The sequence below is a fragment of the Cyprinodon tularosa genome, unplaced genomic scaffold (genome assembly GCF_016077235.1).
Source record: "Cyprinodon tularosa strain WSP-4 unplaced genomic scaffold, ASM1607723v1 ctg101, whole genome shotgun sequence".
NCBI classification, from domain to species: Eukaryota; Metazoa; Chordata; class Actinopteri; order Cyprinodontiformes; family Cyprinodontidae; genus Cyprinodon; species Cyprinodon tularosa.
The window spans coordinates 1,169,345-1,184,367 of NW_024037794.1; the positions used below are offsets into that span (position 1 = coordinate 1,169,345).

The 15,023-nt window shown below is 36.3% G+C and overlaps 1 protein-coding gene across 5 annotated transcripts in view; it reads left to right on the forward strand.

The window, feature by feature from the left end:
- LOC119778422 (disks large homolog 4) overlaps positions 1 to 15,023 on the forward strand; it is a 114,829-nt gene that overhangs the window by 91,223 nt on the left and 8,583 nt on the right. For all 5 annotated transcript variants that reach the window (XM_038277657.1, XM_038277655.1, XM_038277643.1 and 2 more), the window contains 15 exons: positions 1,561 to 1,730; positions 1,884 to 2,020; positions 5,313 to 5,457; positions 7,320 to 7,455; positions 7,569 to 7,725; positions 7,838 to 7,940; positions 9,678 to 9,792; positions 10,321 to 10,497; positions 10,604 to 10,646; positions 10,733 to 10,763; positions 11,387 to 11,434; positions 11,560 to 11,661; positions 11,823 to 11,995; positions 14,659 to 14,771; positions 14,862 to 14,953. In XM_038277657.1, coding sequence (XP_038133585.1) covers positions 1,561 to 1,730; positions 1,884 to 2,020; positions 5,313 to 5,457; positions 7,320 to 7,455; positions 7,569 to 7,725; positions 7,838 to 7,940; positions 9,678 to 9,792; positions 10,321 to 10,497; positions 10,604 to 10,646; positions 10,733 to 10,763; positions 11,387 to 11,434; positions 11,560 to 11,661; positions 11,823 to 11,995; positions 14,659 to 14,771; positions 14,862 to 14,953 — 1,742 coding nt within the window. The remainder of the gene's footprint in view (positions 1 to 1,560; positions 1,731 to 1,883; positions 2,021 to 5,312; positions 5,458 to 7,319; positions 7,456 to 7,568; positions 7,726 to 7,837; positions 7,941 to 9,677; positions 9,793 to 10,320; positions 10,498 to 10,603; positions 10,647 to 10,732; positions 10,764 to 11,386; positions 11,435 to 11,559; positions 11,662 to 11,822; positions 11,996 to 14,658; positions 14,772 to 14,861; positions 14,954 to 15,023) is intronic.

Genomic DNA, 15,023 nt, shown 5'->3' on the forward strand with positions numbered 1-15,023 from the left:
CATTTTAAGTTTTTTTTTTTTTTTTTGAATATTCAGATATTTAAAAATTCTTTAAATGGTGTTTTGGATTGTTATCATGAGGTAGTCTTGATAATAAACCATTAGTTTATCTAGTAGATTCCATGAGATTGTTATTTAAAATATGATTTTTTTTTTTTAACAAGCAGTCTATGATGTATTGCACATGGTTTCCACGGCCTTTGAAAGTGAAGAAATGCCCACAGCATCACTGATCTTCCACCATACTCTACTGCAGGGGTTCCCCAACTTTTCAGTCCATGACTTCAAAAGTTAACAGTGCTACGGACCGCAAAGTCCTTAAAATACATATAATTGTTTTACTCTATATTAATGCACAAATAAAGAGGGAAGTAACAATATCAATCTAAAAAAAGCATTTATTTTTATAATTATACTTAATTAATCATTTAAAGTGTATGTTTAACTATTTAAATGAACATTTAATTTGTTTAAAGTTAATTTTATTATATATTGGTATATTTACTGTAATATTTGAAGCAATATTGATAAAGTTTACAGTTAGAAATGTAATGTATATTCACATATATGTGTTTTAGGACAGATTAGGGACCTTCATTTACCTCTGGCGTCAAATCACAATAGTTGTGAAAATGGTCTCCTGGGCCCCGGATTAACTGGAAATATTTAAAGACATTATATCCAGCAGGTTGGAGAACTGTTGGATTAATTTAGTGTTACTGCTTCCAAGCAGTAGCTAGGCTCTACTAGGCTCCAGCTCCTGGTAAAAGTATAATCAGACTATGACGGCAGATTGGTTACATTTCTTAGATAACAATGCTTTTCCATGGTTAAAACTCCCACCTCCATCTACACTTCTTGGAGATTAGCAATACTCTTCAAATTCACTCATCATCAAATTTATTTATTTTTATTTTTTTTGGCTTATCAAGTTTCACCTCCAATGATAAAAGATTTTAGTTAAGGGGTAAAACATGCTTGATTTTTCTGTAAAATACCACATTGTTTAAAGACCTCCCCTTTACTTTAGAGTAGGCCTATTTAGGAGTATTTTGTCCTGCAGGTTGGTACACAGGTATTAACTTTTGTTAAAAACAGAATAATGATAAATATTTTTCCAGTTATTATTTTAGTTTGGAGTTGTTAATACTTCTGGGGAACTTTTAACTATGGATAATGACTAAATTTGAGTATAACCTTTAGAGATTCTTCCACAAACCGTCATTCAGATGTTTGGCTCTTAATGCTGTAGATCAATTCTCATTCTTATTATTAAGAGGTTTATTTAAGATATGGTCTATATGGTCTTTGAAGAAGCATTTTTCCATCAAGAAGTTTGATTAATTTATACATTTCCAATAATCAAATGTGTTCTAAAACAAACTTTACAATTATTTTTAAGTCTGTCAGTTTGTGTCACCATTAATTATCCAATAAAAAATGTACTAAAGATGGAGATCTTTGCTGGTGGAGTGTTAGTTCTGATCGTTTTTTCCATAACAGCTCATTCTGTCTTTTCACGTTTCCCACTCATAGTTTATATTTGCTTCAAATTTTTAGTGTGAACGACTGCATCCTTTTTGTGAATGATGTGGATGTGAGGGAGGTGACACACAGCCAGGCTGTGGAGGCCCTGAAGGAGGCAGGTGCTATTGTCCGCCTCTACGTTCTCCGCAGAAAACCAGCAGCAGAAAAAGTCACTGAAATCAAACTAATCAAAGGGCCTAAAGGTATGTACCGTGACTACAGCGTGTAAACCTTCAGCCCTTTTGTGTGGGCTCTCTGATGCTGTGTTCCCAGCTAAGCTCTGCCCTCAGGATTTTACAAATCTGCTCTGTGTTAACCCACATTCTCTGCTCCCCTCGTATCTCTCCTTTTCTCAGGATTAGGTTTCAGCATTGCTGGAGGGGTGGGAAACCAGCACATACCAGGAGATAACAGCATCTACGTCACCAAGATCATCGAAGGAGGGGCGGCTCATAAAGATGGCCGCCTGCAGATCGGTGACAAGATCTTAGCGGTCAGTCATTCAAACATTATGAAGTGCCAAAGCAAAGCCCCCCTAATCACACACATACACAGTGCAAATCAAAGACTGTCTGAGACCCACATCTCCTCAACAAATTGGATGCATATTCACACATTTGCACAGTCACATATTGTGTGCTGGTAAAGCAGTGATGTATCCCAAGCCAAGATAATTACAGCTGTGATTTCTACTGCCAGACAATACTTCCATTACCATCTTAATATGTGTATAGGGTTGAATGCTGTAAATATTTATGTGGAGTGCAAAGACAATGTTTCTTAAGTAGCATTACTGCCATCTGCTGGGCAACACTGGAACTCACACACAGCCACTACAACAGGGTCCTTGATTTGGGCTAGTTTTTCTTTAAAATGTACTTTAAAGAACCAAGTTTAAATTTTTTCTGTTGTTGTGTTTATTTTTTATTATTTACCTATGAGTAACAAAAAATAGGAGGGTTCCAAATAAAATAAACTAGGCCAATTTGATCCTTATATGTAAAATATATCTAAAGCAAAAAGAAAAAAACTGGAAATAAAAATGTAAAAAGCACAACAATCAACAAACAGAAAAAGAAGCTGTGAGGATAGGAAAAAAAATAAATACATAAAGCGGTGGAGGTCAAACTTTCAAGGAAATTTATGAAAGGACACCAAAACTTTAAAAAAAAAGAGTTTTCTAAACCACTATTGTAAATCAGATTTTTTCCAAGTCTATACAGGCCATGATATTTCTAACCTATTGCACATGTGGAAGGAACGCAGAATCCTTCCACAGCTACTCTGGCCAATAAAAGTAAAACTTTAATTACTTTAAGCCTTGAGTTTGGCAAATTTAAGTCCGATGCCACTCCAACAAAAGCAGAGAGAGGATCTGGTTTAATTTGATTTTGCAAGACATCAGATATAGTTTGAAAAACAGAATTCCAATAATTAGCCAATGTCAGACAGGACCAATACAAGCCATGTTCCAGATCAACCTCTATGCTTTCCACAAGTTAACTTAAACTGAATAAGTTCATGTTGAGCACACATTAATGAAGTATGCAGCTGGCCAAGAACAGCTTCCAAGCGTTTATCTGTAATTGGAAGGTTCAGATCCTGTTGGCTGCAGCAGGACGCTGAAGGTCTGAAATAATATTATACAAAATGGAAGTTCTGACCCTGGAAGATAGTTGATTGTTAAAAAAAAAAAGATCAACAGGAAGATTTTTGAAGAAATCGTGCCAATGTACTATTTAGATAGAGTCTGGATTGTAAGAAACTTAAAAAAGTGTACAGATACCAAATTTGATAGGTTACAGCCTCACTCAGATTAAATCATAGTGACTGAGTTACTGCTGCACAGAGAGGATGTTATAACAGGTGGATGGGATAGGAAAATTAGGAAAACATTTACAAATGAAAAAAATGCACACACTTTAATATCAACAACTTTTAAGATTCTTTGTTTGACATATGTATTGCAGTTCTCTAAAAAAAAAAATGTTTTACTGCACTGTCTGACTCTTAAGTTTTTAAAGTTATGGTATATTAGGTATATTCACCTCAAAGGAATAGTTCAGGGTTGTTTGAAATAAAGTTACAATATTCTGTCTGCAGCAGATAAGTGTTTGGTAGCATGCTTATTGTCTGAGACTGAAGCTAATGCCTTTCCAGATTTTGGCCGAGACCAAGACTGGCTCAAACACATCAGATTATTTTAATAACCTTTAAACTGTCAGCTTGTGTTATTAAGTTGTTAGTCATAAAAGATGTTATTTATTTAGGTAATCCCAACCATGGGTGGATTTTGTTTCTCAGAAATGTTTATCTACCTTTGCCATTTTCTGTGTGTATTCACTGGACGAGGTGTCAAATCAGATAATTTACATGGATAAAAATCTTTATGTTCTTTAAATAATTAGGATTTAAAAGATGTTTTGCTATACATGTCTAATAAAACAGTGATATTTTATAATTAAAGCCCTCAGGATGAGTGCTACAGATTAAGTACCTGTTAAAACACATATTACATGAACAATCTATATTTTAGGTAAATTGCTTTAATCTGTATCTCAGGACAGAAAGGCTAAAAATATATTCAAGTGGTTAAAATATCACAAAAAAAATTCTGATGCGAGTTTTGGGGAAAAACATAAAAGGCAGAAGTACCCCTTCCTTCAATTAAATATTTACACTAATGCTGGTAAATGTAAGCTTTTGTGAAAGGGTTTTGTGTTCCCGAGGGCCGGTAACCTGCAGCTTTTAGATGTGTCTTTGGTCAAACACACCTGAATCAAATGGCTGAATTACCACCTCAGTATGCTGTCAGTTACCTCGGTCCTCTTAATCATCTATTTACTTGATTCAGGTGTTTTGGATCAAGGACACATCTAAAATTTGCAGGATAGTGGCCCCCAGGAGCTGGAATTGCCCACCCCTGCTTTAAGGGGTAAATGATTAGAGCTCTCTCACTACACCTTTAGCTCAGGGTCCAACCCCAACCCCACCCCCGTAAATGCAGTTTTCTGGAGATGTCCTCCCCGGTTCCCTTGTTGGTTCTAGTTTCTGCCATGGAAAAAGCAGAGGGAGGAAGCAGCCCTGTTTCCCCAGAAATGGTGCCTACAAAGGAAAATAGAGGTTGTAGACCGTCTTCCTGTCTTAAATCCATTATGTGAACAGAATATCTAGTTGGAGTAACTGCCTGCGTGAAAATTAAAACAGCATAAAACAGTTTGAAATGGCATTAATTATAAATCCATCCATCCATTGTCTATAACCACTTATCCTTCTACGGTTGCCTGTGGCATCAGCTAAAATAGCTATAAAAGGGTCAATTTTAAAACCTCATATTCTCTGGCACTTACTTTGGCCAGGAATGTTTTATGCTCAGATCTTAGTAGGTTACAGCCTCCAATTTCCATTTTCCATAAAAGTAAGCATCAATATTTTTTTCCTACTAATTAAGACATAAAAGTTAAATATTATTGTCTTTTTCCACTTAGAGATAAACTGATTGGTTGAAAATTTATTTAAATTAAAACTGGGGAGAGGCATAAATGAATGTGTTTAAGAGTATGTAAGGTGAATCCAGTCACAGATTTTGTTTTAAGGAGTTTTCTTTAATTAACTACTTTGGAATAAGTTGATAAGTTATCTTTAAATACAAATTGTTATTATACTTTAGGACTGTGGTGCTTGTCCCTCTTCAACTGTGTTTAACAATCAGCATTCAAGATCAAAAAGCTGGATTTATACCAAGCTAAGACACCAATAGAAAAATCATTCACTGCTTCTACCAGGTGAACAATGTGTGTCTGGAGGACGTGATGCACGAGGATGCGGTGGGAGCTTTGAAGAACACAGCCGAGGTGGTGTACCTTAGGGTGGCGAAGCCAAACAACCTCTTTCTGACGAACTCCTACAACCCACCAGACCTTACCAACAGTGAGTACTGCTTTACGCGCTGTTAGGGGGAATTGTATCCACTGTTTCTATACTGGAAGACTGGATTTATGAGATAAAAACTGGATCTAAATGTTGCATTAATTTAATTTAGAGCAGTGATCAGGCTCAAGGTTTTTCCTCTTAAAATGCAGACAAATCAGGACATTTAGGTTACAGTCACGTGCTTTTTCTAATCTCCTCACTCTGCAGGACTGGTTGAAAACAGTTTGGCTGGTTTATTTTTGATAAAGATCTTTATGATTTCAGACAGAATGTCAGGAGGAGTCAGGTTTCATCTGTTTTTGCTTTTTTGTCACAAATCAATTATTTAAATCAGACAAACCATATAAAATATATACAAAATTTAGTTTAATCAAGAAAAAAAAAACATCTTAATCAACCTGGCACCATGTGAACAGGTGATTTCCCCCTAAAAATAACAATTGCACCACTTTTGGTGGCTGAAAAAGCTTTTTAATAACTGACAATGGCTCCTTTCCAGCACCGTGGAGGAATTTTGGGCTCTTTCTTTATACAGAATAGTTTGAATTTGGCAAAATCAGTGTTTCAATCCATTGAAACACTGATTTTAGCCTCCAAAGTCTGCATTTAAATGTTTTGATCCACTTTCTGTTGTGTTTGGATCATTGAAGCTTCAAAGCTGCTGTAGAACATAAAACATTCACCACCACGTTTAGTTGTTGAGGCGAATGAGGCTGTCCATGCTTCAGATGTTGTTTTGGCTTATTTTGTTCCCTCTTAGATGTGTAATTGATTTCCTCCTCAGGTACAGGGCTAAAATGATAATACAATTTAGTCATTTATTCTTCAAAAAGATGTATCTTTTCTCGATTTTAGGCAGCTAAGTGAGATAATTTGCCATTTAAAGTTAATAATCTTGTTTAAAGGGCAACAATGATCTTTGCATTAGCAGATCATCCATTTACATTCTCAAATAAAGGACAAATATGCGTATTTTATTTAAGTTTAACTTTTTTTTTTAAGACAAAACAACCCCAGAAAGGTAGACTAATATTAGATACTTTACTAATTTGTGGATGAAGGCTTTCACTTTCTTAGACTCTCAAAGTTTTAGAAAAGGCTTTCAACCCTTTCCTGACTAATAGATATTTTTATGACTTTGTTTTTCATATCTTCCTGAGTTTTAGATTGGGGTATAATGTTTGGGCTCTCAAAATCTTTTATTCTACCTCATGTTATCAGACAGGGTCCATGATCTCTTGACCCTCCAGGTCTGGATGTTTGTCAGGCTGGGGGTGAAACTAAGAAAATGTAGTTTAATGTGACTCTCGGGTTATCTTTGACTGATCGATTTTTCAAATTTGTTGTATCTCCTAAAGACATATAATAAGACAATAAGACATCTGAAAGGGTAAATTGCTCTTTAGCAGCACATAGCTTCACCACTTAAAAGTTTTAGTATTGGATTTCATTTTTGCAGAAAAAACGTTTCACTTTATGTAGATACATACACTATGAGTCGTTCTTGAGGGCTGTTCTGCTATTGCAGTAGAGTTAGCATAATGCTAAAGTTTTTTTTAGTGTAGCTACATGATATTCCCTTATATATGTTACTGGAGCAAACTTTAGTAATGCAACTATTCATTGAAATTCTGAGTATTTTGAAGATGCATTCAATGCAATGTGATGCATCAGAGAAATTGGCTCTTTTTTTACTTATACTGTAGCAACAAAAAGCTTTACGATTCAGACTGACTTTCAAATTACATTAGGTTGAGATAAATATATAAGATTAAACAACAGAAAAGCATAAAAGTATAATATTTCATGTAGAGGACTGCTATTTGACACCTCCTTTGGTTTCCTTTGTGTTTTTGCAGCATATTCCCATATGGATACCGAGCTTAGCCACCCGAACTATCTTGGATCAGATTACCCCCAAGCCCTCACCCCCACCTCACCCAGTCGCTTCTCCCCTGTTCTGCATGGCCTGATGGGAGATGATGACATACCTAGGTGGGGGTTTTTTCTCCACATTTCTCACATATCACAATTGTAATGTCGTATTCATCATTTAAAACTTTACCAGCAGGGTTTGCAAAAACTGAGTAGCTCATTTCTGGTTCCAGAGAACCACGGAGAGTCTTGATCCACCGAGGTTCTACGGGTCTGGGCTTTAACATTGTTGGGGGAGAGGATGGAGAGGGCATTTTTATCTCCTTCATCCTGGCAGGAGGGCCGGCCGACCTCAGCGGGGAGCTTCACAAGGGCGATCAGATCCTGAGTGTAATGACGTCTTCTGTCATCAAAAATTTCAAACTCATATTTATTTCATTACAGCAGGTAAATATTTACCAGATGAGCCTTTAAACAATCTTAATGTGTGTACATTTCCTAGGTTAACGGTGTGGATCTGCGCATGGCTACCCATGAACAGGCCGCAGCGGCTCTGAAGAACGCAGGCCAGACTGTAACCATCATTGCTCAGTACAGGCCTGAAGGTAAAACCGCTGCATACATTTTCACTCTACTTTCCATATAATTTACATAGATTGACTAACTGATTACTCAGGCAGTAACACTCGCAGCTTTTAGCATAGAATTGGCTACATCTAGTCATCCGAGAATCTGTTTGGGCGATGATTAAATTTTTATGAGGTTTCATTAGATTAGTGTCATCCAGTGGAAAGATGAGTTTGATTTCGGTTTGCTACCTCTGGCAGAGTCTGCTCATTTGTTTGCTGTGGCAAACACTATATATCCTAAAGTGATAGCAGCAACACAGAAACCTTTAGTAGGGCACAAAACCTGCTGATCAAATCATAAGTGGGATCAGAATTATGCCACAGTGATGAAAAAAAATCTTAACACAGTTATTTCTACATCGCTTCTACAACGTTCATTCTATAGTTTTTTTTTTCTTTTCATTTTTTACTTTCTAGTTGTGTCGCAGCTTCAATTCCACTAAAGCTGCATCTGTTTTATATGTCTGAGGTTAAAAATAATGTATAAAAATGTAAAGTCTTTCTTCAGTTTTCCTTTGGTAAAAAACTCCTTGTGAGGAAGTATTGGAATAAAGAGAAAGTATTTACTTCATTTCAATCTGAAAATCTCACACGAATAGAAAAGACAATTAGGAGAAATTTATTGATACCATTACTTTGTCTTTTGCGCTCAGACCTCGGCAGGAAACATGGCGCTTAATTTTGATAGATATGCATGAACAGGAGCAAAGAATAGGGCTGTTTCCCCCCCAGGCCTGAAACTGGTGGTGCAGTGGAGATAGATGAAGTTGGTCAGTCTGTAGACTGCTGGTTAGCAAGACGGTATGCTGAGCTTTATGGGGAGATCCATTGGATTGCGTGAGCTGATACTAGAGCTTCACTCAGGGACCTGGAAGATGGAAGTCCAGAATAACAGGCCAAGCTCCAACATCTATAAACAAAGGTTTTGATGGCAGCAGCATATTTCTCTCCAGGATGGTGTCACAGCCAAACAGAAACAGACCAGATTAAGCTACTATGATCAGAAAAAGAAGAGAGAGCATAATGTTAGAGATTGAACAAACATATTCTGCAGAGTGGGAGAATTGAGATAGAATGAAGCAGAATGATGAAAAGGGGTCCCTATGTCCTCCAGCAGTCTAAGTCTATAGCAGCATAACTATGGAGATAGCTCAGGATAACCTGAACCACTCTAACTATAAGCTTTATCAAAAAGTAAAGTTTTAAGCCTAGTTTAAAAATAGACAGACTGTATTCCTCACTGACTTAAACTGGTAGATGGTCCCACTGGAGAGAAGCCTGATAACTAAAAGATCTGCCTCCAATTCTACTTTTAGAAAATCTAGGAACCACTAGTAAACCGGCAGATTAAGAGCAAAGTGCTCTGTTTGGGACATAAGGAACAATCCTATCTCTAATATATGATGGAGCTTGGCCTTTAAAGATACCAAGAGTTTAAAGATACTGAGTCATAGCAGGCTACATGTAACAAAGTTTTAAAAATGAGAGACCAAGAAGATTTATTATCATATCTTAGTTTTAGAAAATGACCCATGTTTCCTACATAGCAGGAAGAAGGAAAGTACCCTCTGTTTTTCTCTGTTTCTGCCAATAACATTGCACTGATTCAACATATTCCACATCAAAACATTTTTTTTTTTTTTTTCATTCATGGTTTACTGGCCCTAAAATCTATGTAACAATGTTATGTGTCATTCAATCGTTTCCTTTCAGAGTACAGCCGTTTTGAAGCTAAAATCCATGACTTGAGGGAACAGCTGATGAACAGCAGTATGGGCTCCGGGACAACAACACTAAGGAGTAACCCAAAGAGAGGCTTCTACATCAGGTACAGAAGGAGACAACAAAAACTATTAGGAGGAAATCATTTTAATTTTCTGTTTTATGCATTAAACAGGATTATATTATGAATCTTTATTATCAGGAATGCATTTTTTAGTTTTCCAGCTTTAAGTAATGTATTCTCTTTTTTTTTTTTACTGAAAGAAGCACTTTTTGTTATCTACAGCAATTTATAGCCTCTAGTGTTCATATCGTGCAGCCAAAGGGAGTGATTTGCTCCAATGAGGTTCTTAAAACCTTTTAATTTATCTCTGCATTAAAGGAAATGAATGAAATCCTCTATAATAGTTATTAAAAAATAAAAATAATGAAATGATTAGTCATCAGTGAAATTAATCGTTCTGCTTAGCAGGTTTTATATGCTAATCATATGATAATGATTTCATTCATAAGAGTTGACAGTGACTTTTCTTAAAGGCCTCCATAAAACTTGACATTTTTGTGTAAATTTAATTAAATAGGTTTTAAAAGGATAATTTTTTTCATGCTTACTCTGAATTCTTACAACACCCAGGGCTCTTTTTGACTATGACAAGACAGCAGACTGTGGCTTCCTCAGTCAAGCCCTGGGCTTCAGGTTTGGGGATGTACTGCATGTGTTGGACTGCGGAGATGAAGAATGGTGGCAGGCCCGTAAGGTCAGCCCGCAGAATGAAGCTGAGGAGGTTGGCTTCATCCCCAGCAAGCACAGGTTAGAGTATAACCCTGCATTGTTTTTGAAATAACTAATAACAGAATTGTATGATCAGTATTGTGTTCATCAAAAGGCCTTCAATAGAGTTTCTAATCTCATTTAGGGTGGAAAGAAAAGAGTGGTCTCGTGTTAACACTAAAGAGAGGGTATGTCTGTACATTCGCCGACTATATAGTTTAAGGCAGGATTGTTTTAAAACCTGTTGTAATCTTTGCCATCCTCTGTATTTTAGGACCATGGTCGAGACAGCTTGGGCACCCAAGGTAATTAACATACAGTTCTGTTCAGCCAAATATCCAGTGCTACCCAATGGCATAATTTTTTTTAACCCTACTATCAGAGGAAATAAGATCTTTGCAAGCGTTGTATCTTTCATGAACAACACAAAATCACTGTGCAATAGTTTGCAAATATTGTTTCTTTTGTCCTCTTTTCCTTTTGACTCAAAGTCAGATTAAGTAAAGCAGACAATAATCATTGGAAAATTTCACATTTCTTTTTTTTTTTCACATAAGCCGAACATATTTGTTTATATATATGAATAATTGCTCTTTAGCTTACTGATTTTTATCATTCATTTTGCGTTATGGGAAAACATGGGTATAAGTTTCAAACATACAAAACAATTGTCTGATTTCTCTCTGACACAGATATCAGATCTAGATGTTTCTTCTAAATACAAACAGCAGTCACCATAGTTGTCTGACAGAGCACATTAACTGAAATCATGTTACATTGAAAGTATTTTATCCTTAATATTCTTTGTAAACTTCAAGAATATATCATTGTGAGTATGAATTCAGAAAGCCAGAGAGGCACCGTGCTGAATCTGATTTTGAACGAATGAAAAGAGGTTTGGCTGATTGCTGCTATGTTCTTTCACCAGGGAGGGATAAAACCCCACACAGTTATGAGACAGTTACTCAAGTGGAAGGTAAGACGACACCAAGGCGCGTTTTAGGCCCACTTTCCAAGTCTTTAATGTGACATTTCATTTTGGTTTTTATTTCTCTGTTGTGACCGAAGTTGCTCTCTTTCTTCGCTCTCTCTCCTCCTAAGTACATTACGCCAGGCCCATCATCATTCTGGGTCCGGTGAAGGACAGGATAAATGATGACCTGTTATCTGAGTTCCCTGATAAGTTTGGATCCTGTGTCCCCCGTGAGTCATTCGCTCCAAGAGTCCGATCTGTTCTGGACTTTTGTTGGATGTCACTTTTGAAAAATTTAGGGCAACATATTTATATGAAAGATTAACCAGATTTAGAGATTCATAACAAGATGTTCATCTACAATATTTTCTTTTTGCCCTCCTTTTGACAGACACCACGCGGCCCAAGAGGGATTATGAGGTGGACGGGCGAGACTACCATTTTGTGTCGTCTAGGGAACAGATGGAAAAGGACATCCAGAGCCACCGGTTCATCGAAGCAGGCCAATATAACAGTCACTTGTATGGCACCAGCGTGCAGAGCGTCCGCGAGGTGGCTGAGCAAGTAAGCAGCAGTCGTTTACCTGTCTCCAAACCTAAAATAACAGCAAAAATCCTCAAATGACTTCAATAGCGGTTTATACATGTATTATATCACCATATTGATGTTTTTTAGTGATCCGTTTATTTGAGGCAAATATTGAATTAAACAAAACACTTGCAGTGCCTTGCAAAAGTATTCACACCCCTTTTTCCATTTTAAATTTCCTTTGGATTTTATGTGAATGATCAAAAAATGCAAACAAAAAATAAATGCGTTTTGCACTTTTGATCAAATCTTGATGGCATGATTGCTTAAAGGCATCAGCCCCCAATCAATAGAGTCCCCGTGAGCAAATTTAACTTAAGTTCTGTGAAGAACTCAGAGGTTTGAGAAGAAACAGTATCAGCAGTGGTTAGTGCACGTGACCCATGTACAGAGGTCTTAGTCCTCGATGCGGCTGAACTGGGTTCAAATCCAACCTGTGGTCCTTTGCTGCAGGTCTCTTCGAAGCCCTCTCTCATACCCCCTTTCCTGTCAGCCTACTGTCAGAAAAGGGAACCACTAGTTCTGTAAAAACTAAAAAAATAAGATGTTAAGAAGCTGGAAGCAGATTTAGTTATCAAACACTGTACCTACATTTTAATTTCTCATCAATTCCTGTTCAGCTCCTCTTCTGAAATTAATAAAATAGCATTGCTCAGTTACAAATATTTCTACAAAGATTCAAAGCTTAGCTAGGAGAAATAATGGCTAACTTATCTCTAAATCATCTTCTTAAGACAAGACAAAGTAAATTTATTTATAGAGTAGTTTACAAAGGCAAGACAATTGGAAATGCTCAGAAAGCAAAGATAAAGTAAAGTGCATTGTAGTGGAGGCAACTCAAAATAATAAAGGAGAATAATAAGAGGTGAATAATTTAAATAAGATTGTATGGACTTTTAAAAAAGAGAACACAGCACCAACCCAAATGAACAGTGTTAAGTAACTGATTTAGGTGTGTCCAACTTCATTTATTTATGATGGTTTAACTTGTCAACTTGTAAACTAAATAAATTAAGCTGAATAACTTAATTCAGATAATTTTCACCAAAGGAAGCATTTATTTAAGTTTAATTTGTATTCTCTTTTTTTAAGAGTAAAGGAAAGCTAAGATGATTTAAAAAATGGACTGAAAGACAGACTATAAATGTAATAATCTTTAAATAGCACAGCAAAAGACCACTCTAAAAAAATCAGTTTTTAATCTCCATTTAAAGGAATCTGGGTTTCACAATTCTACAATTTTCTGAGAGTTTTATTCCAGATAACGCTGCATCTGCTTGTTTAGTTGAGGTTCTAGTTATGCAAATTAGATTAGAGCCAGGAGACTCGATTGGTCTGGGTGGTACAGTGATACAGTATGTCTGTATTTTGGAGCAAAGCCATTTAGTGATTTAGAAACTAACGCAAGTATTTTAAACAATTTCACTGTAACAATTTTAGAACTAGGCTCATTTGCTCCACCTGCTTAGTTTTGTTGAGGACTCTTGCAGCAGCATTCTAGATTAGCTGTAGATCTCTGATTCAGAGCTGTGAAGACACTGTTGCAGGAATCACTTCTACTAAAGATGACCACATTCATAATCAATCTGATATTTATTAATTAGTTATGGTGCCATTTTTATGAAAATTAGAATGATTTTCTCAAATCTATGCTGCGATCACAACAAAAAAATGTAGAAGACCATTCCCAGTGTGAAAATATGATGGTAGCAGCATCATGGTGTGGGGATTACTTCCTTTAACTGGAAAAATGAAGTCTGTCAGTGCTAAGATAGATAGATGAGGCTAAATACAGGGAAGTTCTGAAAGGAAACCTGTTAGGGTTTGCAAAAGACTTGACACTGCTGAAGTTCCTCTTCTATTTGAGGATTATTGCACTAGATATACAACAGTATTTACCATAAAATTATAATCATGTATTGTAATGTCTTAATCAGTCTAAACCTAAGTCAATTTTGGGATATTTCTGACAGTTAGTGATCCTCTCCCTTCTGTCCATTTGAGCTAAAGCTGTTGTTGAAATCTTAAACCAGTCACTCTGCAAAGCTGGTAGATAAAATATACACTGGAAAAAATTAAAATCTAGATAAGTAATTTTTTCTTAAAATAAGTGCATTTGTTCTTAAGTCGAGAAAGTAAAAGGGAGGTTTTACCAATGGAACAAGACGATTTACATTTAAAATAAGAAAGCACGATTACATTGTCTTATTTCAAGTGCATTTTATCTAATTATCTTATTTTAAGAGTAAAAATACTCATTCCATTGGCAAACTATCTAATTTACCTACTCAAATTAAGGGGAAATACACTTAATTTAAGACATTTTTACTTATTTCCAGATCGTTTTTCCACTGTAAACACCCTGAACTTTAACTGTGTCAGTGAAGATTATGTGATAAGAGCATATAATATCACCACAGAACATTATAGAATATGAAAGGTTTAGGTCAGAGGAATACTTTTGCAGTGTGCAGTATGTTGAACATGTGTCTTTAAACTATGTACTAACAAGAGCCAATCTCCATTATCTTTTTGTTCAACCATAAAGCAGTCTATTTAGAAAATTATTTTTTTTTAAACTAAAGCTGTCTGTTTTCTCCTCCTAAGCCAACTTTGATTCATTTTATTTTCCCGAGCAGCAGGGGAAACACTGCATATTGGATGTTTCTGCTAACGCTGTGCGTAGACTACAAGCTGCTCAACTTCATCCCATTGCGATCTTCGTCCGGCCCAAGTCACTGGAGAATGTTCTGTACGTATTGTCAAAGATGTTTCTTAAAAATGTATCACTGCGTTGGGAAAGGGTGCTTTGCAATAAAAATTCTACCATTGACATTTCCAGAGAAATCAACACTCGATTGACAGAGGAGCAGGCTAGGAAAGCAATGGACCGAGCCCTGAAACTAGAGCAGGACTTCCTCGAGTGCTTCTCAGGTGAGAGCAAACGTATGCTGGGTAAAACCACCATGCTGATAGAACCGCATTGGTGCAGCTAAGTTTATAT